The following is a 21933-nucleotide window of genomic DNA, read 5'->3' as shown; positions in this document are numbered from 1 at the left end:
AAAAATATAAAAATAAAGGTAAAAATTAAAACATATTTATTCTATATAAAGTGTGGCTATGTAACAGAATTCTTGGTTTAACGATACTTTTGGGGTTTCTACGTTAACTTTAATAGAGTATCCTATTAATTAACAGAATATTCTTTATTAATTTTATAATATTATTATATACAATTAAAAATAAAAATTATGTAGATATTTTATATAAAGAAATTTAAATTACTTAAAATATTATAGATATTTTTAATCATATTTTTAAATTTATTGGTTTAACTTTGAATTAAAATAAAAAAAATTATGTAAATATTTTATGTAAAGAAATTTAAATTTAAAATATTATAAATATTTTTGACCATATTTTTAACTTTACTATTATTTATTTTATATTTTAAATTAAAATAGTTGTAATAAGGAATTGATTGCTTTTTATTTTAGTTATGGTAAACCGATTCACACGCTATATTTTTTGTAAAGTTTAGGAATAAAAAACGTTTATATCAAATTTACAAATTCAACCTATATATAGACACTCAAATAAAATTCGAACCCAGAACTTAACATACACATCTGAATAAAAATTAAACCGTAAATGTAGATTTATGTTACTATTTTTCAAATTTTGGTATTTATTAGCAATAAATATAATATTTTAAGTATTTATGTCACAAATTTTTTAACAGTAAAGTTAAAATTTTGATATAATTTTATTAAGTAATTATTATTAATTAAAATACACAATTTATTTTTTATATATAATTTAAAATATTTTATATATCCGCCGCAAAACGCGGGATGTTTACTAGTTATAAATATTTTAACCATATTTTTAACTTTACTATTATTTATTTTATATTTTTAATGAAAATGGTTGTAATAAGGAATTGATTATTTTCCATTTGGTAAACCGATTCACACACTATATTTTTCGTAAAGTTTAGGAATAAAAAACGTTTATATCAAATTTACGAATCCAACCTATATACAGACACACTTAAATTTGATTATGTGAGTTTTGGTTAAGAATATAGTAAATTACCATATTTGTATTATCAAATACATTAACTAATTAAGAAAATTTTAAAAATTTAAAAAATACGTATTTATAATCATATCTAAGTAACACATTAATGTAGCTTTTTTAAAGATCAAAATCTCAAATCTCATTTAAAAATAAAAAAGTTAGATTACTTAATTAAAAAAAATTAAACATATATGTATTGCATTTAACATCACAACCTAATTAAAAAAAATTAATTATACGTATATTTTCAGGTAACATCAATTTAGTAAAATTTCTTTTAAAAGAAGATTGTAGTAAAATAAAGCTTGAATACAGTATAATTTCTTCAATAAAATAAAGGACCAAAAATTTATATCTTTGAAAGTTTCTTTTTATTTTTTTTTCTGAAAAAATTATGGGATTTTGGCAAAAATTGTGTGGCAAATTGTCAAGGATAACGTCGTAAATATTGTTGGGAAAACCAGAAAACGACGGCTTGTATCATTGGCAAAGTCCTACTTCGTCTTTCTCGTTCGTGTGGATTCCTTTTCGCTTGGATTGCGAAGAATCTCAGATGAAACCATTATATATTATAAACTCAAAGAAAGGCGTGCAACGGTCGATGGAAGCATCTAATCATTCTGTTCCTTTTCATTTGTTTTTTCTTTTTTTCCTCAATAGAAAAATAGTAAATATATAAAAATAGTAAAAGGGAAAAACCCATCAAATAAAGTTTCTCTCCCTCACTATTTCTCTTTTCATTTTTCTTTTTCTTCATATTTTGGGTTTGAATTTTATGGATTAGTGCAGTAGAGAGAAAAACTAAAGCCAACAACAACAACAAAAAAAATAAAAAAAAAAGAAGTACGAGAAAAAGAAAGAGAAAGAAGGAAGGAAGAAGAAGAATCTGAGCTGCCCAATGCCTTTTCGTTGGTGTCCTTTTTAAGCTTCGTGACCATGGCTGACGATCTATTTTTCTTCACCAAGGTCTACCTTTTAGTCTTTCTCTATATACAATTTTTTTGTTTCTTGTATATATATGATTCTTGCCTCTTGTCGTTTGCCATTTCTTTTTCCTTAGATTATATTTTAATGGGGTTGCATGTGAAATATCGGATCTGGGTTATGATTAATCAAACAATATTTTTCCTGTTTTTTCGGCTTTCATTTGATAGTATATTCTAGATGAAGATTTCTTATTTATAATATTTATTTTTTCCCACTATTTTGATATGTATAGTAGTTGCCATGTCGTCTGATTTAGTTTCTCGTAGGTTGATTCTTCTTTGTACGGAATCAAAAGTTTAGTAACTTAAGCTGAAACATATTGCACTTTATTTTGTCTTTTCTTTTTTAATTTTATTTGTTTATGTGTATAAATTTTGCTGCTTCTTGTGCCAATAGTCATGTGATTTGCTTTTTCTAACTCTGCTATGGTTAATCTGATCGGCTCATCCAATTTTGGCCTTTGTGAGAAAACAAATAAGTTGATACCCCATGTGGGTTTTATTGTCTCTGTCCTTGTATGTTTTCCTCCCTTCACATAAGCTAAATTTAGAGAATTTCAGGATGTTTTACTGATAAAGGCGCCCAAGAAATCTCCATTGGTGTTGAGGATGATTGTATTGGTATTTGCAATGGTGTGTGGTGTATATATATGCTCCATTTGTCTGAAGCAAGTTAGCACCCGGAACAAGGTTGGATATTTGAACCTCCAGGTGATTGAAAAGCCTTGTCAAGAACCGAATATTGAATCCTTGGAAACTCCTCTTGTGCACTACCCCAAACCCAAGAATTATAGCAGGTATAAAGCTGTTTATTAGTTTTGGGTTTTGGGCTTGATTTCATTTGAAAGACAATTACATGATTTGTCATGTATTTCAGGGCTGAATGCGCATGCAATCCTGTGCGATATTTCGCCATTTTATCAATGCAGAGGTCTGGAAGTGGGTGGTTTGAAACATTGTTGAATAACCATACTAACATTAGCTCAAATGGGGAGGTATTCTCCGTCAAAGTTAGGAGAAGTAACATCTCAACCATTGTGGAGACTTTGGATAGAATTTACAATCTAGACTGGTTTAGTAGTGCCTCAAAGAATGAGTGTACAGCTGCAGTAGGGTTAAAGTGGATGCTTAATCAGGTGAATATATGCTCTAGAAATTTGACTTCTTATTTACCATGTGCTATTTGCCTTGGTTGCACAATTATTTAGTTTGTTTAAAAAACAAAGCATTAGATTTTAGTGCAACTAGTAGCAAATGTACATCATATCTAATTTTCTGACACTGCACGTTGAAGAAGCTTGAGACATTTGTGTTTTTCACCTGCTTTGACATGCATGCCTAGTTTATAGATAGCTGTTGTCTGAATAACCAGGACATGTTAGATTTGTTTTTCTCGGTTTTTCGGTAGGGAAAATGTGGCTGGCTACATGACATATCAAACGATTTCATCTTGTGTTGTTTTGAATTTTTTGGAAGTGGATGTAATTCAATGCTTTTGGTTATATGAGAAACTAACTATACTTTTTCCTTACAAATTTGATTAGACCCCGCTATAAGTTCTATTCATTTCTGCTCTCTGATCCCTAACAATTTAAATTTAGGAACCAACCCTTAAGTTAAACAACTGCAACTTTGTGTAAAATAAAAAGCATCTTGTCCGACCCCCTTCAAGTTCCTATTATGACCTTGTGTTCACTGGAGGGTTCATTTGGTACAGCGTATTAGATCCTATTATATTATATAATATTATATTAAACTGTCTTGTATATTATATTTTTATACAATAATATTGTTAAATTTTGATTTATACACATATATATAAATATATATAAACATACAAGTCAATATCAAATATAGTACTTTATAAAAAGAATATGACATATAATACAATTATATTTAATATTATACAATATGGTGTATAATGGTGCACCAAAAGGACCCTTATCCTGTACCAAATAGGTCTTCGTGTGATCGTGTCTGAGAAGTTCTAAATCATTAAATGCATAAACGTTAAGGCATCAATTTATTGATAGAAAAGAAAAAATGATTTAAAAAAAAAAGTTTGGAAAATCACTCTTAATACTAGTGCACATTCTGGGATCATTCTGTGAGGACTCCTTCACACTTGCGTTTCATGAGGCTCACAACTGAATGTAATGTTTTGTTCTGCATAGAAGAAGAGATTTTGGCCTAATTGAAAAATATTTGCAGGGTTTGATGCAGCATCACAAGGAAATAGTGAAGTATTTTGAAAGTCGAGGTGTTACTGCAATCTTTCTCTTTCGTAGAAATCTTTTGCGCAGGATGATCTCAGTTCTCGCAAATTCTTATGATAGAGAAGTCAAGTTACTGAATGGAACACACAAGTCCCATGTACATTCTCCCCTTGAGGTCTCCCTCTCTCTCTCTCTCTCTCTCTCTCTCTCTCTCTCTCTCTCTCACCCACACACACATACACACACACTTCCAAGATTTTTAACTCATCTTTCCAATGGTTTTCAGGCAGACATACTGGCGAAGTACAAGCCAACAGTTAATGCAACATTGCTGATACCCAACTTGAAACAAGTAGAAGAGACAACAACCAAAGCTTTGGAGTACTTCAAGAGTACCAGGCATATGATTGTTTACTACGAGGATGTAGTCAAAAACCGCACTGTAAGCAATCTTTACTCAATATACATGACTGAGCTTGATCTGCTATGTCAGAATACTGAGTATCACTATAGTTTGATCATGACTTTTGTTGTTCTTTCTTATATTATTTTTGCATGTGTGCAGAAACTTACAGATGTTCAAGATTTTTTAAAGGTTCCGCGAATGGAACTAAAGAGCCGCCAAGTGAAGATTCACAAAGGTTCTTTGTCTAATCTGGTTGAAAATTGGGATGACATCCAAAAGGCTCTCACAGGAACACCATTTGAGAGCTTCCTTCATGCAGATTATCGAAGAAGATAAAATCAAGCATTGGTCGTGATTGTACAGTACATACAAGGTTCTCTTCTTTTAACATTGCTTTTCACAGGCTGGAGAACCTAACAGAATTTTTTCCTGTTGAAATTTTGGCTGCAGCATTGAAAGAAAAGAGGAAATACTTTATTTCTTTACTGCTATAGTTTAGAGTGCTATTTTTTTTTCTTGCGTCTTTTTTTTTCCTTTCAATTTTCACATTGACATTTAATATTCAATTAATTCTTTCTATTTCATTTTAGTCTTTGCATATCGTCACAACTATTTGTTAAACATCATAAAATTTTGTGTAATGATTTTCTTATTTGTCCTTTTGCCCTTCTATAAGCACAATCGCTATGGAGACAAATTGAAGAGGCAAATATGTCACGCTAATTAATTTGTTAAAGTCCAAATGACAAAGCGTTGCTTCGTAAGTTTCTTGTAGTGAGCATGAAATGCTAGTTATTAGATCCAATTTCTGAACCTTATGTCTCAAATTGACAGAAATGATCCATGAGAAAGTAAAACTGCCTTTTAAGTTGCTTAAGTGTAGAATGGTCTCATCTTTTAATTATCCTCCTTCACAGTGAGCGAAAAATGGCACAGAAGAAATAAACGTGGTAAAGGGTTAGTAGGGGTGTTCAATAAGGATCCAATCCGCACGATCTAATCTAATTCAATTCGCAAAATGAGGATATTCGAACTTGCGCGGATTGGATTGGATTGAAAAATCTAAAATCTGCACTTGTGCGGATTGGATATTGTTTGACAACAAAAAGTAACCGATTCAATTCAACCCGCACTAAATTATATATATTTTAAAAAAATTATAATATATAATATAGGGTGATTTTACAACGCACCCCCTCAAAATGGATGTATTGATGCACCCTCTACTTATTTCGGCATCTAGAAAAAAAATTTAGTCTAATTTTTTTTCATATTTATATACGTTATAGCTATTTAAGATATCTTATAAAATTTTAAGAAATTCGGAATAATTTACAATATAAAAAACAATGTTCAAACAGTCTATTTTACACGTGTATAAAATAAAATAGTCACGCGTGCAACACACTGCTTGAACGCAATTTTCGGCGTGTTAAACTTTTTCGAATTTCTTAAAATTTTGCAGGATGTCTCAAATAAGTATAATTTACATAACCATGAGAAAAAAATTGTCTGAAAAATTATTTCTAATACTAAAACAGATAGAGATGTATCAGTGTATTCCTTTTAAGGGGTGCATTATAAAATTTCCCTATAATATATATTAATTTTCTAATAATATTAAAAAAAAAAGATACAAACTTTTAATTTCTTAATCTTTTTTAGTAATATATTGAGTTGGTGTATTTTATTTGTTTTACAATAAAAAAACACCAGAAAAATTATTGTTATTCACATAAACACATACACATAAACTTAAATACATATACTAACTTATTTATTTTAGTAATGAATATATGTATATATCTATATATATTTTAGTGTAAATTTAAAGATGAGTACATATATATTGACATATATGTGTATTGGTTTGATTTATATATAAATGGAGATGGAAATAGATTATTATTGGAGATTGAAAAACTATAGTTTTTTTTAAAATTTTTTTTTTTCTATGAAATATTATGTTACACCCGAAATTCGACTGGAGGACACGTGTCAAGGTAAAGGGAATGTGAATCGGTGCCATATCTTTTTATGGAATAACTCATTAATTGCGTAAGTATCAGAGTATATTTATAACTCGCTGACTGTAAGGTCTTAGGCGAGGAATCAATGTACGAACTAGTACTTAGTGTATAACGAGAAACCATATGTCGTTAAAGGAGAATAGCGAGGCACTGGAGAAAAGTAACACATACCTTAGCTTGCAATAAGCAAATTAAGTGTAAAAGTCGAATCGGCTCGAAGAACAAGAATGCGAGATGACCATCTCGCTACGAGGAAGCTCCCTATAGTTCCATCCAACTAACAGGAGCGAGGCTCATAACCCTGGCAAGTCAGAAGATTTTCATATACCCGCAATCGACGTAAAACATATCAAGTTGACTACAGAAAGAAGGATGGTTCCAGCTCGCCATTAGAATCATTACAATCAAGTTTCTGTCGAGACATCTCCAGATTCAACAATTAAATACGTGTTTAATACACAATATTTCTGACCCTGTAAAAGTGAGAAAATCACAGCTTAATGATTTTCAAAATCATACACTGCATTTACATTTCATAATATGTAATCAGATCCCACGATTTAAGGGATAATGACTGTAATTACATTTTGGTCAGCCTTGTAATTAACTACCACTATGCAATTATAAATAGTGGCAAACAATCTCCATTGGACACACTGTTTGTAACAACCAACACATCACCAGATTCATATCCATTTGACACTAAACCAGCTTCTCTAACATCAGATTTTCCCTTTTTATTTGTTTTATTCTTGAGCAGATAATACTCTGATTTATAATGCCCTTCCTTTTTACAGTAATTTTAGAATTTTCCTGGTTTGAACTTGGATTTTCCTTTGTGATGATTGTTGTTCTTGTGGCCATGAGAGTTCTTGAAATTCTTGGAATCTTTTATGTCAAATCTTCCTCGAGCCAAGAGTCCTTCTCCATTGGTTTCTCCTTTTTCTTTTGATTTCTTTTGAATTTCCTTGGAGTTGAGAGTAGCTTTGACTTCTGCCATGGTTAGAGTATCCTTCCCATACAATATAGTATCAATAAAATGTTCATAGGATTTAGGGAGAGAACTGAGAGGAATAATACCTTTATCTTTCTCATCAATCTTCACACTAATATTGGACATTTTAAGGATGATTCTGTTGAACTCATCCAGGTGCTTTCTAAGCTCCTTTGTCTCTTCCATTCTAAGGGTGTATAGCTTTTTCTTGAGTTACAATTTGTTTGCCAAAGATTTCTTGAGGTAGATCGAGGCAAGTTTGTCCCAAAGTGCAGCTGCAGTCTCCTCATGTGAGACTTCTCTCAAAACTTCATCTCCAAGGCTCAAGATGATTTCATTGTGTGCTTTGCTCTTTGTGTCTTTCTTGGTTTTCTCATCTTTGATGTTGTTCAAGTCATCTGCATTCAAAGCTTCAGAGATCCCTTGATGAACAAGAAGTGCTTTCATCCACAAACCAAAATCATTTGCACCATTGAACTTGTCCACCTCGAATCTTGTAGATGACATGGTTGCAATTCTTAATCTTCCAAAATAGGTTCTTGATGTCTTTGATCTCTCTCGGCTCTGATACCACTGGTAGTGAATTAATCACTCTCAACAACCCAATCAAGAACACAATGCAACAATCAAAATGAAACAAAAATAACCAACCCAACAACCTAAAGAACATATCAAAGAGAAAAATTAACACCAAGAGTTGAAAAACATAGACCTTTATTGATGTTGAAACCAGTACAAGAGTGTGTTGAATACAATGAAGAAAGGATGAGAAAAAATTACAATGAACCTCACAAATGGGAACCAAGATCAGCTACACTTGATTCCCTTATACATCCTTCCTTTTCACTCTCTTTATTCCTAAAATTTGAATTTACAACTTAACAAAAATGTGTGTTGCAAGGTTTATTTATAGTATTTAAAGTTGGTTGTTTGTTGAGATAACGAATTTGGGCACCAACTGTCGAAACAGTTGGTAACACATCAGCAAAAGATAAAACATAAAATGGCTGAACTAAACACCACAAACAATAATTTATTTTATTTTGTTGTTGTTATTTTTCAAAAGTGTTAATTTGTTGTTAGTTATGTGAACACAAATATTTTTTAATAAAAAATAAATTATTAAATATGAAAAAGTAATCATTCTAAAATAATCGATTCAATCTGTACTTTTGCGGATTAAATTGAATTGGATTAAATTTAAGTACTATGTGGATTGAATTGAATTAAAAATATAAAATTTGCACTAAGTGTAGATTGAATGTATGATAAGCAAAATAATACAGATTAGATCAAATGAATACCCCTAATTTTAATAATTGTTCGTAAAAGTAGAAGTTATATTTTCGACCATTGAAGGTACATTGACTGAGGTACTATATGGGTAGCTCAAAGTAGAGTTATATATAATTATGAAAGGGATAATTATATAAGGCACCATTTTATGTAAAAAAATATTACATTTTTACGTTTAAAGAATTTTTTTGACATTTTTTCATAGAAACAACATGAAAACAACAAAAAAAATTACATAAAAGTAACATGGAAAGAACATCTAAATAACATCAAAACAACATTAAAAAATAACATACAAATAACAAAATATCAACAACAAATTAACATGAGTACAACGTAAAAAGATCTTATTTTCTGTAAATAAAATAAAAAAAAATCGTAAAAATGTTTAAAATTCTGTGAAACTGTATTTTTGTAATTTTTTTGTTGTTTTTGTGTATTTGTGAAATAATCCCATTATGAAATGCAAACCATCTTGAAAAATAAAAAAGACCATTAAGGCTATCAAAAAAGCACAAACTAGTAAAGCTTTCTTTTAATTAATAAAAATATTTTTTTTATGTTTTATTTATAATTTTACATCCTAAAATTTTTTATTACAAAAATACACGTTGTTCAGTAAAAAATAAAAAAATAACTAAAAAATAACTCTATAAATAAATAAACAGCAAAAAATAATTAGAAAAAAAAATTCATAAAAACTGTAATATAACTATAAAAATAAATTATAAAATAATTAAAAAAATAATTGAACTTTTATAAACCTAATAAGTCCGCTCCGAGGCCGCACCACCACCTCCGGCCATCCACGGTCCAAATCTCTCTCTCCTTCGCTTCCAGCCGCGGTAACTCCGTCAGCGTCCAAGGGCCTCCAATCGTAATATTACAGTGGGGTTTCATCTTTCGCTTCAGCCCAGCCGCCTAGACGATCTGCCGATGACGGTGCCTCCCCATTTGCAGACGACGGCGGTGTAAGCTCTTCCCCGTTTGTAGACGCTGGCGGTGCACGTCAACGACGACGATCTCCCTCTCGCAAACGTCAACGACGTTGGTGTGAAGGTTCCTGCGATTTCAGCCATTGTTCCTTGTCGTTGATTAAAGAGAGTAAAAAATTGGTTCAAGCTGTTTCCGGGAGTTACAGTCAACGATTGATTGGTTTTAGTTTCTGTTTCCGTGTGTTATTAGTTGGATTTAGTTCTTTTGTTCTTTTATTGAACAATTAGATTTAGTTTATTGTTTCCGTGAGTTACAGTCAACAATTGGTTGCTGTAAAGTGAACAATTGGTTGATCTTTTATTTTTTACTGTTATTAGGTTAATTCCTATTAATATTTTAATGGGGTTAGAATTTTTAGTTTCATGTGTTGAAACTAATTAGGTTTTCCTATTAGTCTTATCTTTTGACATGGTTCTATAGTTTCTCTCATTGGGTTTGGTTTATTGGTTTATGGCGTTAGTTACTGGTTCTTGGTTCTGGGTTCGTTCGGGTGTCCATGGCGTCGAGTAGTTATTAGCGAATGGAGGCGGCGGAGAACATGGCAGGGATTTTTATGCTAAAATGGCAGGTGCAACCTGAAATAGATGAACTTGTTGGCATAAAAGAAGCTTTAAGCTGGATTGACCGTCATTTGTGGGGACAATTGATTTTGGAAATTGATAGCCAAATTACTTTGTCATCCTCTTTCGGTCTATTAGTTCATGATGTTCGTACTCTTCTCTTATCTTTTTTTTTTTTTGAAATGAAATAAAATTTCATTGAAATTTAGCATTCAGAATCGAAAGGTCCTGAAGATCAGGAGGTAAGTTCTGAGCATGAATGCTACAACCAGAAAAGAATCGAGAGTGCCTAGCCACATAGTGGGCAACTCGATTAGCTGATCGTTTAATAAAATTAACAAAAACATGTGGAAGATAGGAAAGTAAATGTTTACAATCATTGACAACCAACCCAAAAACAGAGGACATGCGATGAGAGGTACGAATGGCCTGAACGGTGAGCATACTGTCGGTTTCAATCTCAACTTTATCCCAACCCTTAGTTTTGATCCAACTAAGAGCTTCCTTGACACCTATGGCTTCAACAACTTCAGGTGAAAACGACCCCCGATTGCATACGGCTTGAGCATCCAAAAAAAGGCCTAAGGAGTTCCGTGCAACAATGCCGTAGCCATAAGAGCATTCCCCTTCAAAGAGAGCAGCGTCAACATTAATCTTGATTGTATTAGATGCTAGTTTAGTCCATTGCTCAACCTTAGAGTCATTGGTTTCAAGCGCCAATGACAATAAGTTTTGTTTATCTTGAGCTTTACGCCATTGATCAAGAATAACTAATGCTGATGTAGAAACTTGTAGGGGAGAAGATGTTTTTTTATTCCAAACTAGGTTGTTGCGTGCTTTCCAAATTGCCCAACACAACATAGCAATTCAGCATTTAAATTCAGTATCAGAAGTTTGGAATATGTTGCAGAGCCACATACCTGCTGTTGTATTGGGAGCAGTATCTACCGTGGGATGTGCATAATCCCAGCAAGAACGGGCAAAGGGGCAACTGATTATGGCATGGGAGACCGATTCTGGGTGATTTTTGCATATAGGGCAGCTTGAAGAAATGTCTACATGCTTGGTAGTCAGCTGTAAACAGGTGGGGAGAACATTCGAAGCAACCCTCCACAAGAAATTCTTGACTTTCGGTGGAATTTTTAGCTGCCAAAGTGAGTGCCAGAACCCAGAATTGTCCGCACCAGCTTGCTGGTTTTTCGGTTTCTGCAGCAGAAAGTAAGCACTTTTAACTGAGAAAGTGCCATTACTTTCCCCAATCCAAGACCAGCAGTCCTCTCCAGCATAGGCACTTAGAGGCAGCCCAAAAATGAGAGATGCATCCCTCAAATTAAAAATATCAGTAATAACCTCACGGTCCCAGGAAGAGTTATCAATTTCAAGGAGGGAATTGACCATTCTATGATGCAAGCTCGGGTGAGAGGTTGTGACATATGGGTTAGAGTTATCGGGTAACCAAGGGTGAGAGAGAATACTAGTGGTAGTCCCTGAACCGATAGTGCGTCTGACACCAAGTTTAACAATGTCTTTTGCTTGCCATATACTTCTCCAGACAAAGCTGGGGTTGTTACCAAGTTCAGCATCAAGAAAATCAGAGCGGGGAAAGTACCGTGCCTTATAAACTTGGCTAACAAGAGAATTTGGTGAAACAAGAAGCCGCCAGCCTTTCTTTGCTAACATCGCAAGATTAAAATCATGTAGGCGACGAAAACCAAGTCCTCCAAAGTCTTTGTGAACCGCCATTCGATCCCATGACATCCAAATGATACCATTACCCTTACTAGATGTTGTCTTCCACCAAAAGTTAGCCATCAATGTTTCAATCTCATTACAAATCTTGAGGGGAATGAGAAAGACACTCATTGCATACGTTGGGAGGGATTGAATTACCGTCTTGAGAAGTATTTCCTTACCAGCTCGAGATAGAAAACGACCACTCCAGCTATGTATGCGATTCACCACCTTAGTTTTTAAAAAGCCAAGGATTGCCGTCTTCTTCCTACCCATGGTATTAGGTAGGCCAAGGTACATACTTTGGTCATCAACTTCAGCCATCTCTAATGTTGAACATATCTGGTTCTTTAGCATTTGATCAGTATTGGGGCTAAAGAAAATAGAAGATTTAGTAACATTCACCTTTTGACCAGACGCCATTTCAAAACTATGAAGCATAGTCCGAACATTCAAAGCCGCAGCATTGGTAGCTTGACAAAATAGATAACTATCGTCAGCAAACAGCATATGTGAAATTGCAGGGGCACCATTAGCCACACGACAGCCTTGAATAAGTTGGTTAGCTACAAATTTTTGGATGATAGAAGAGAATCCCTCAGCACAAATAATGAAGAGATAAGTTGAAAGCGGATCACCTTGTCGGATACCTCTTGTTGGAATGATAGGTCCCATGGTGTGATTGTTGTGAATAATAGTATAACCGTAGTAACACATTCCATAACAAGGTTCACCCATCTCTCAGCAAACCCCATACGAAGCGTAACTGCACGCAAATAGTCCCATTCAACACGGTCATAAGCTTTACTCATATCAAGCTTAAGGGCCATGAACCCTTTTTACCTCTTCGTTTCCGCTTGAGATAGTGCATGACTTCAAAAGCTACCATGATATTATCGGAAATGAGTCTACCAGGTATGAAGGCACTCTGAGTTTCTGAGATAACATCACCGATCAAAGGACGCATCCGGTTGGCAAGGACTTTAGCACTAATCTTGTAGGCAACATTACATAGGGCAATAGGGCGCAAGTCTCCCATGGTAGAAAAATTCTTCTTTTTGGGAATGAGAACCAAATTGGTAGTGTTATACTCACTAGGAAAAGTACCAGTATTGAAGAAGTCAGATACTAATGCAATCAAATCGGCACTTACAATATCCCAATGATGCTGATAAAAGCCCGGTCCCATACCATCCGGTCCAGGAGCCTTATCGGGATGCATTTGAAAGAGAGCATGCTTGATTTCCTCAACAGTAATCGGACTAAGAAGCTCATCATTTTGTTCACGGGTGACAGAGCATCGGATGTTTTCCAGCACACTGTTACAAGTAGTCCCAGCCGCAGTAAAAAGATTAGAAAAATAATCAACAATAACCGAATTCAGACCTGAATCCCAGTCCTTCCAATCATCATTCGAATCTTTTAATCTCAGAATTTAATTACCCCGTTTCCTAGTGCTGGCAGAGGCATGGAAATATTTACTATTTTTGTCTCCCGAATGAAGCCAGTGTTGCTTGGATCTTTGTTTCCAATAGAGTTCTTGCTGTGCCAAAATCTCAAAATAATTGTTTTTCTCCTCATCAAATTCAGCAGTAGCAGGATGGATTGTTGAACTTTTCATGGCAGCCATTCGAGTTTTGCTTGTCTTCAGCCTGTGTTTGAAATTCCCAGTGAGTTCGAACCCCCAAGCTCTCAAAGTGTTACTGCAATGATGAATTTTAACAGCTAGAGTAGAATTAGCATTAACCTCCCAGCAGTTTTTCACAATTTGCTTACAATACGGCTCACGACTCCATGCGTTTTGATATTTAAAAAATTGAATGTGGTTGCCTCGGTTACTTACAGCAGGTTGCAGAAAGATAGGCGTATGGTCACTTGAAGAAAAATCACAATTTGATAAAATAGCATTCGGGAAAAGATCAAGCCAATGTTGAGTTACAAGAGCTTTATCTAACCTGATTTCAACATGATGAGCAGTACCTCTCCCACGTTCCCAGGTGAAAGCATAACCATGAAGCTTCAAATCAAAGAGGCAGCAGTGACGAATAACATCTTGAAAGCCATTAATCAAGTATGAGGGGTAGGGTCGGCCTCCTTGTTTTTCATCTTGAGAAGCAATGTTATTAAAATCGCCTATGATACACCAATGAAAAGGTCGAGCAAGGGGCAATGGTCTTGAGCAGTTGCCAGGTACGGTCACGAAGTGTTCGATTTGGTTCACCATAGAAGCCCGTGAGTCTCCATCGTGCAGAACCAGAAGTATGGATTTCAATATCAATGTGGTTGTCCGAGTATCCAAGAAGATGGGCATCATCAGAATTTTTCCAAAGAAGGGCAAGGCCACCTTTCCTCCCTTGGGCTTCAACAACAAAGCAACTATCAAAGCCCAACTTGTTTTTAATACGATCCATTACGTCTTTTTTACTCAAAGTCTCACATAAGAAAAGGAAATTGGGTTTCTTTTGGACACAAATGTCTGTGAGGAATTGAATAGCCCGTGGGTTCCCAAGCCCACGGCAATTCCAACTAAGAGTATTCATGATGAGTGGTGGGCCTGAACACCAGAGCCCACCACAAAATCGTTTTTTGGCATCTCCTCAGTATTTGCAGGAATACTAATATTTATCTCATTAACTTGTTCTATATCAACCATATTTGCCACATGTGAATTCAGTATGGACCCCTTCTCCCCACGTTTTCTTTTAAGGTCCAATATGGTAAGTTCATCATCAGACATAAAGGTAGAATCATTACCATTAATTACAATTGATGGAATTTTTTCTCCATTACCCCCATTGACTGAATTGATATCAATATCCCTAACATCATGCATATAGTCAGCTGGCACTGTATTATCAAAATAGGCAGATTTACCATGATCGGATACTGAATTGAATGCCGCCTTGAATTGTGGAGAAGTATTAACTCCACGATCACTGTCTTCACCGTCGACGACACCAGGCTGAGCAGCTTGTTTTGCAGAACGCAGCCATGGAGACGCGACCAAGAAATTCTGGCGCCTGGAGGGAGCTTTCATTTCAATGCTATACGGTTTATCAATGCGGTCTGCTGGGAGTTCATAGAGCTTTTTGCAGAAGCGTTCAGAGTGTCCCATTATACCACATATGAAGCAGAAAGTGGGGACTCTTTCATACTTAAAATTTGCATAGAATGTTTCCCCTCTTAATCTTTTAAACGTCATTCGTCTTTTCAAAGGGAGATCAATATTCATCCTAACATGAACCCGTAGAAACTCTCGCCATACACCTTTGAAGTTATTGGGATCGGATTCAAGAAAAGACCCAATATATTTTCCAGCATGACGAACAACATGTTCTGTTTTGAACCCAGGTTGCAGATCGTGTATCTGGACCCATAAGTCAAGATGGTTAATCGGTTTGGTTCAAGGATTATCACCTGGCTTTAATCTCTCAAGAAGCAACTGTTTGCGATCGTAAGTCCAAGGACTACCAGTGATAACTCTATCGATATCAATTTCATGGTAGAATTGGAATAGAAATTGGTTTTGCTCAAGTATTTTTACATACATACCTTTCCCTGGTTTCCACAAATCAGCAATGATATTTTGAAACACTTGATAGTCTGAGATTTTCCCAGAAAGGAGTCTCCCAATAAGACATCATTCGTCATCGTACTCAACCTCATCAGATTCAGCTTCTTCTAACTCAGTAACAAACTCTTCTTCTTCTTCTAAACAGATATTGGCTTATTATTTCTCAACATCATTCATAATTCTACTGCTTGAGGCCATAGTAATAAGACAAACACTCCAATAAGACAAACACAACACTCAGGAACAAAGCTTACAGATAAAAATTCTCATAAACATACAAAACTCCCAATCACAGAGAGACAGCACACATGTCAAAAGACATGACTTATTTCAACCATACCCGTACTCTTCTCTTATCTTTAAATAATATTGAGTTGTGTTTTGTCAAACGATTTGCAAATAAGCTGGCTCATGTTTTAGCCATGGATTCTTGTTTCTCTTCAGGTCGTGTGCTTCAATTGGAGAATTGTTCCAACGAAGTGCGTTCTATTGTTATTAACGAGTGCTAGTTAATAAAGTTGCTAAGTTTATTCAAAAAAAAATTTAATTTTTAATTGCAGAGATATTTTTATAATAAAAAATTTAAAAAGTAAAAATAAAAAAAATAATTATATTACGTATTTTTGTAATTTTTTTTTTTTTAATTTTTGGTCAATGTAAATTTTTCTTTAGTAAATACTATAACAAAGGATTAAGTACAGGTATTACATATTGATATAACAAAAATACAAGTATTACATCTAATTTGCAATTTGTTTTCCTTACGAAAGAAAAAACATGTAGTTTCTTTCTGAACAAAACTACGCGTTTTAGTTGGTGGTCGCTTTCCTACAAATATTAATCGATGTTGAGCTACTTACAATTACATCTCAACAACAAACTAAAAAGAAAAACCATTAGTGGGTGACCCCTTCCACCACAACCTTTGTCTAAGGTTCTTTATAAATTTCTTATTTTGTTCTTCCTTATGTTCCTTTTTTTTGTTTTAATTGTTTACACTGGAAACTTATCTAAGAATATATTTTGCAAAGAATTATATCTTTGGTTTGAAGTTTCTTCCACCATCATTTTGTACAGTTTCAATTCTATTATAGTGCTACAAAGTTGAGAGTCTTTTATAGTTGCTATAATTGTTCGAGTAATTATTTTATAACGATTAATTCTGTAAAATAATTATATGTACAAAAAAATATTATTTTATTTTATGAATATTAAGTCAACAATAAGTTAATAACATTTTAAACATAAACCTTCATTTAGTAAAAGTCTTGGAAATGGTCCAAATCCGGTTGTTGGTAGAGTCATAATTCAAACTGAATGGTTCAAACCAATATAAAAGGATTTGGGTAGTTTTTTTCGTTTAAAGGTATGTCATAGAATACATTTTGATATACTTTTGGGTCCATCACTCTAAATGATGATTTTATTAATTTATCCTTACATTTTTTGGGAAACACGCTTGTCTGACTGAGCATAACTAATAACATAAAAGCCAATTTATTATCAGTGATCTGTACCACCTGTTTGGAAAAAGTCCTCTGTGTGAGAATATAACAAAGCATTTTCAGCCCAGCAAATTTACTTTTTGTGATTGTCTTTCTTCTTCTTCTTCTTCTTCTAATTCACAAACAAAGTTCATCAGAAAACCAATATTTCTGGTCCTTGAAGAAGCTATGACAAAAAGCAAAATTTTAAATCACTTCACTTTGTTGTTGATCCTTATAGTCTACACCTGTTTTCTAAAGGGAGTAACCTCAGAAGATTACATAGTTGGTGATGGTGATGAATGGAACAGCCAAGGCAACTTTTTAACTTGGTCAACAAAGTACAACTTCACTGTTGGTGATGTGCTTGGTATGATCTTTTTGTTTTAACCCTTTAAATGTTTTGTTCCTTAAAAATTATGTCTGCTATCATCTTCTAAAAACAAGAGTAAAAGCAGAAGTCACTATTGCTTTGACAGAGAAAGTAAAATCTAACTAAACCAATTGCTCCTGAAAAAAACAACTTTGCTTGGATTGGAAATCAAATATTTTTTTTTTATTTTTGTTTCACCTAAGATGTTACATGTTATGTAGTTTTCAAGTACGTAAAGGGACAACACAATGCATATGAGGTAGATGAGAAAACGTTTCGATCATGTGATGCGAGCAGCGGCGTGTTGACAAAGTATGAGAGTGGAAATGATAAAGTCAAACTCACTGAAGCCAAGAAGTATTGGTTTATATGTAATGTATCAGGCCATTGCTTTGGTGGAATGAGATTTAGCATTGATGTTAAACAAGGTAATAATCCCTCTTCTGATGATACCAATCCAACCACAGATGGTTCTCCAACTTCTCAACCTGATGAGCTGCCAGCAGTTCCACCTTCCAGCTCTAGTAGAAGCACTTTGTCCAGTGACACTTGGAAAAATGGGATTTACACTTTGGTATTTGTGATCTTATTCAAATTGTTTTATTAATGAAATCAGCAAGTTTTGATTTTTTTTTTTGTAATTGTTGTGCATAGTAACATTCTTTCAGTTCATAAAACAACCACTGATCTTTAGCTTCCCAAGATTTGTAGACACTATGGTGTTGGGAAGTTAGTGTATGATGGCTGAAAGCTATGTATTTGGTACATTTATACATACACAACGCACATAGAACTTTATTGGTATGTCTGAAATAAATTTTTGTGTAATGATCAAGATTATTAGCAAAGAGCACAAGTGGCACACTAAGCATTTAAACATATAGTGTGCTTTTTCTATTTCTGTGGACCAAACAAAAACAGATTCTCAGCATCAAATCTGATACACTTTGCTGAGTTACACTAGAGTACTAAATATATATGACATATTGAAAATTAATAGATTATTCAGTAGAAATCTTGCTTCCATTTAAAACATTATGTTTTTAAGCTTGAAGTGAAGTGAGTTCTTATCTCATTTGAAGAACTGTAACTTAGTTATGAAATCAATAAGAGGGCTGGTTGTGAAGATGGTGCTGATAGTCAATGCTGCTGCTATTATCTGAAACTTTAGACATCTCAGATAAACCTCTAGAAGGATTCCTTGTCAGCTCCAGCAAGAAGTCTCTCAAGTGATCAGCTTGGACTACTATTTTACTGTCCTTCTTCTGAATCCAAAAATTTTAAGCAACAAATAGTAGTTTATATATGTAGATGTGAAAGATCTTGCTAAGAAAAAAAAAATTGATTAGAAGCATTCTACCTCTACTTTAAGAACATTGGAAACAAGGTTTCGAAATGTAGTAACGTTGGCATTAGTTACTTCAAGAGCTAGAGAATTCAAAGCCTCCATCAATCTCACAAATCTTCCAGGCTTGTGCTCACAGAATACCTTCACAAAGAACTCATTTCCATCTATTTGAGCCACTTCCACTTGCGGCTAAATTTGTTTCAAACATGTTATTATGAAGCTTAAAACACAAATATATCAGAACGTTAAGAAAAGTAGAAGAACTTATGTTACCTCCATCTGTGGTGCCTTGTCATTAGTTGTATCTGAGTCTTGGTTCTGCTTTGAGATGCTTCCACTCCTTGATGTTTCCAAATGAAATTCATTTTGAACTTTTTCATGCTCAGGCCTAGACCTGAAATTAGTGTCGTCGCGACTCAAAGTCTCAGACAGAACATTGTTTCTTTTACCATTAATGTTGGAGTTTAGGCCATCATTGTCTGATTGCTCCTCTAGCTCATCTTGAAGCTCTTTTGCCTGACTCTGTAAGTCTTTTACATACTCAATTGCATCCCCAAGTATGGAGGCTCTGTCCAACTGTGGAACAAAAATGAGATGAAGACCTTAGATTTTACAACTACTAGTTCCAATTAAAAAAAGCATTAAATATCTGTTACCTTAGAAATTTTGGGAACCAAAGAACGAAGAGTATAGAGCCTTTCATTAAGCTTCTTCCTTCTTCTTCTCTCAGCAAAAAGGTTCTTGCACTGATCTGATTTTCCTGATTTTCTCCTATACTTTCCATTATCCTCATCATCAATCTGATCACTACAATCCGAGACTGAATTTGATCTTCCTTCTTCCTGTTTGTTCGAGTCCTTTTCATTACCATGCTGCTCCTTGTTTTCTGTTACTTGTTCCAGAAATTGCACATGTGTATTGGTTGTGTCATTCATCATGGATGGCTGCATGGCATCCATTGAAGAATCCAAATGCTTATCTGGATGTACCGATGGATCATGAGAACATTCAGGAAAGGCAGCATCGTTTCTGGTCCTACTTTCAGAATTGTAACCAAATTGCTGCAAGCTCATTGGGGAATTGCATAGACGAGTTCGATCAACAGATACATCATAAGACATGTTCAGGTTCTCAAATGCTGTGGAATTAGGTGCCGGCAGATTATTGTTGGAATCCATTTTGTCAGTTTCATTGCCCAAAAATGGCCTTGATTGGCTTTCATTCATTACATTAATGTTGACACAAAAGCTTGTGTCCATATTGTTTGTGTTAATCAGGGCTTCCTGCTCCATCAAAATATTGTATTGAGTTGTGATGAAGTCTACCACATTCTGATCTTCTGATATCTGTCAAAAGAAACTCTATTATAATACTTACTTGGAGTGAAGACAAGAGAAAATGATTATTTGAAAAGACAATACTCATACCTGTTTATTCACAAAAAGCTCTACCAATGCAACTGGCAATGGAATCAAAACCCTGGTCCCAATAGATTCCTGCAAGTTAATATACCTTTTAGACAATGGTGGAAAATTAGAGAAGGGTTTAGTTTCAAAAACAACTTACCTCGAGAGCATGTGAGCATGTGACAGTTGAAAAGTTTAACCAGCTGGGTTGATTGGATACCAAGGTTTGTGCATAAATTCTGTTCATAACCTTGTGTTAAGTATAGGTTTAGGATTCATAACATATATACCAGAAAAAAAATCATCTATAGTAAAAAACTAAACAAAAGAAATGGTTAGTACCCTGAATCTGAAGGCATTGAAGTTGGCAATTGGGCAAGAAGTTCACAGGAATTAACTCTTGGGTGTTGACATATGGTATCCCTGCATGGAAGGACTGGAGAAACTGGAAAAATCAGCTCTTCTTCTCCACCATTTTGTGTGTTTTCAGTCCCAGCACAACAACATCTCATCCACTCAATAAACCTATAACATATCCCAAAAAGTAACATGAAAATAGACACACAGACACGTATCATTTAATTTAGTTAGTCATGGACAATTTCTCTAACCTTTGATCTTCACTTAGTTTCCAGAGAACACAATAATCCCATCCTTTCGAGCCCACTAGAGCTCTAACCCTCTCCATCAGATACTGCATTATCAGGTCCATATTACCTGCAAAATAATTGAGAAAAATGCAAACACTTCAAATTCTAAAGAATCCCTTTTTCTTTTTCTTCTTCTTTTCTTTATTACTAAAATGCTAATCTTATTATGACACTCACAAGTACCAAGAGAGATAGCAATGCCTTCTGTTGTTCTCAAGATAAATATGCTTAACACTTTTGACTGAATTTAAGTATTCATATGAAAAAACATAAGCAGGGTGGAAGAAGCAAAACTACAAGGCAGCAGAAAATACAAAGGAAAATCTCCATACAAAGTTCAGGTGACAGGAACTGATATAGTTGCACCAAGTTTAAGCTAAGACAGCTCCCCCCACCTCATACCAAAGTACCTATCTCATCCAATAAGAAAGAAACTAAAATAACAATAACAATAAAAATAAAACAACTTTAGACCCTTTTATAAGTTTTTTTTTTTTTTTTTGAGGTTGGGAGCTACTTATATCGGTAGGTGAACTGCAGCCTAAGCATGAAAGAAGGAGAAATTTTCATATACAATAACTAATATTATAATTATATCTAACTTTTCTTGTTATGGAAGATTATATAAGCACATATTTTAGGAGGAAAGAATTCATTATTAAAAAGTATATAAATATATATTAAGTTAGTTATAATGAATGAGAGCATATTGCATGACCTAAGAGTGTGGCGTTTGTAACCTTAACTACCTTGAAGTTTTTCGCTCGCTTGGGATTTCTATATTCTTACATGTTTCAACTACTCTATAACTTTGGACTAGAAATGGAAAAGTACTATACGTAAACAAATTTGTAAAAGAAAA

The 21933-nt window shown here is 34.1% G+C and overlaps 3 protein-coding genes across 8 annotated transcripts; 2 read left to right on the top strand and 1 right to left on the bottom strand.

Moving 5' to 3' along the window:
• Positions 1 to 1415: 1415 nt before the first annotated feature.
• Positions 1416 to 5282, top strand: LOC133033180 (uncharacterized). The gene is made up of 6 exons (XM_061107807.1): positions 1416 to 1987; positions 2569 to 2804; positions 2885 to 3143; positions 4219 to 4398; positions 4510 to 4665; positions 4789 to 5282. Exons 1-6 carry the CDS (start codon positions 1958 to 1960, stop codon positions 4963 to 4965), a joined length of 1038 nt encoding a protein of 345 aa, XP_060963790.1. The 5' UTR covers positions 1416 to 1957; the 3' UTR covers positions 4966 to 5282.
• Positions 5283 to 17052: 11770 nt separating this feature from the next.
• On the top strand, positions 17053 to 18854 carry LOC133033252 (mavicyanin-like). The gene is made up of 2 exons (XM_061107936.1): positions 17053 to 17664; positions 17889 to 18854. The coding sequence occupies exons 1-2, from the start codon at positions 17484 to 17486 to the stop codon at positions 18272 to 18274; spliced, it is 567 nt and encodes a 188-aa protein (XP_060963919.1). The 5' UTR covers positions 17053 to 17483; the 3' UTR covers positions 18275 to 18854.
• Positions 18443 to 21707, bottom strand: LOC115706375 (transcription factor ABORTED MICROSPORES). 6 transcript variants are annotated; one of them, XM_061107931.1, is made up of 10 exons: positions 21404 to 21524; positions 21249 to 21312; positions 21033 to 21138; positions 20764 to 20946; positions 20582 to 20660; positions 20443 to 20511; positions 19672 to 20361; positions 19289 to 19591; positions 19028 to 19204; positions 18443 to 18932 (listed from the first exon to the last, which is right to left on the bottom strand). In XM_061107931.1, exons 3-10 carry the CDS (start codon positions 21131 to 21133, stop codon positions 18771 to 18773), a joined length of 1764 nt encoding a protein of 587 aa, XP_060963914.1. In that variant the 5' UTR covers positions 21134 to 21138; positions 21249 to 21312; positions 21404 to 21524; the 3' UTR covers positions 18443 to 18770. The 6 variants fall into 6 exon arrangements, with proteins under 6 accessions (XP_060963914.1, XP_060963918.1, XP_060963912.1 ...); XM_061107935.1 differs by having other exon boundaries at positions 18443 to 18929; XM_061107929.1 differs by having other exon boundaries at positions 21249 to 21707.
• Positions 21708 to 21933: the final 226 nt, after the last annotated feature.

Source organism: Cannabis sativa, unplaced genomic scaffold (genome assembly GCF_029168945.1).
Source record: "Cannabis sativa cultivar Pink pepper isolate KNU-18-1 unplaced genomic scaffold, ASM2916894v1 Contig3, whole genome shotgun sequence".
Classification (NCBI taxonomy): Eukaryota; Viridiplantae; Streptophyta; class Magnoliopsida; order Rosales; family Cannabaceae; genus Cannabis; species Cannabis sativa.
This window is presented reverse-complemented; position numbering and strand designations above follow the sequence as displayed.

Bases quoted from the DNA above. Each gene is read 5' to 3' on its own strand.
- LOC133033180 (XM_061107807.1), top strand. From the start codon at position 1,958: ATGGCTGACGATCTATTTTTCTTCACCAAG. The intron at 1,988-2,568 runs GTCTACCTTTTA...AGAGAATTTCAG, and splicing joins ATCTATTTTTCTTCACCAAG to GATGTTTTACTGATAAAGGC. The intron at 3,144-4,218 runs GTGAATATATGC...AAATATTTGCAG, and splicing joins TAAAGTGGATGCTTAATCAG to GGTTTGATGCAGCATCACAA.
- LOC133033252 (XM_061107936.1), top strand. From the start codon at position 17,484: ATGACAAAAAGCAAAATTTTAAATCACTTCACTTTGTTGTTGATCCTT. The intron at 17,665-17,888 runs GTATGATCTTTT...CATGTTATGTAG, and splicing joins CACTGTTGGTGATGTGCTTG to TTTTCAAGTACGTAAAGGGA.
- LOC115706375 (XM_061107929.1), bottom strand. From the start codon at position 21,133: ATGGACCTGATAATGCAGTATCTGATGGAGAGGGTTAGAGCTCTAGTG. The intron at 20,512-20,581 runs GTAAGTTGTTTT...ATTAACTTGCAG, and splicing joins CATGCTCACATGCTCTCGAG to GAATCTATTGGGACCAGGGT. The intron at 19,205-19,288 runs GTAACATAAGTT...AAACAAATTTAG, and splicing joins ACAAGGCACCACAGATGGAG to CCGCAAGTGGAAGTGGCTCA.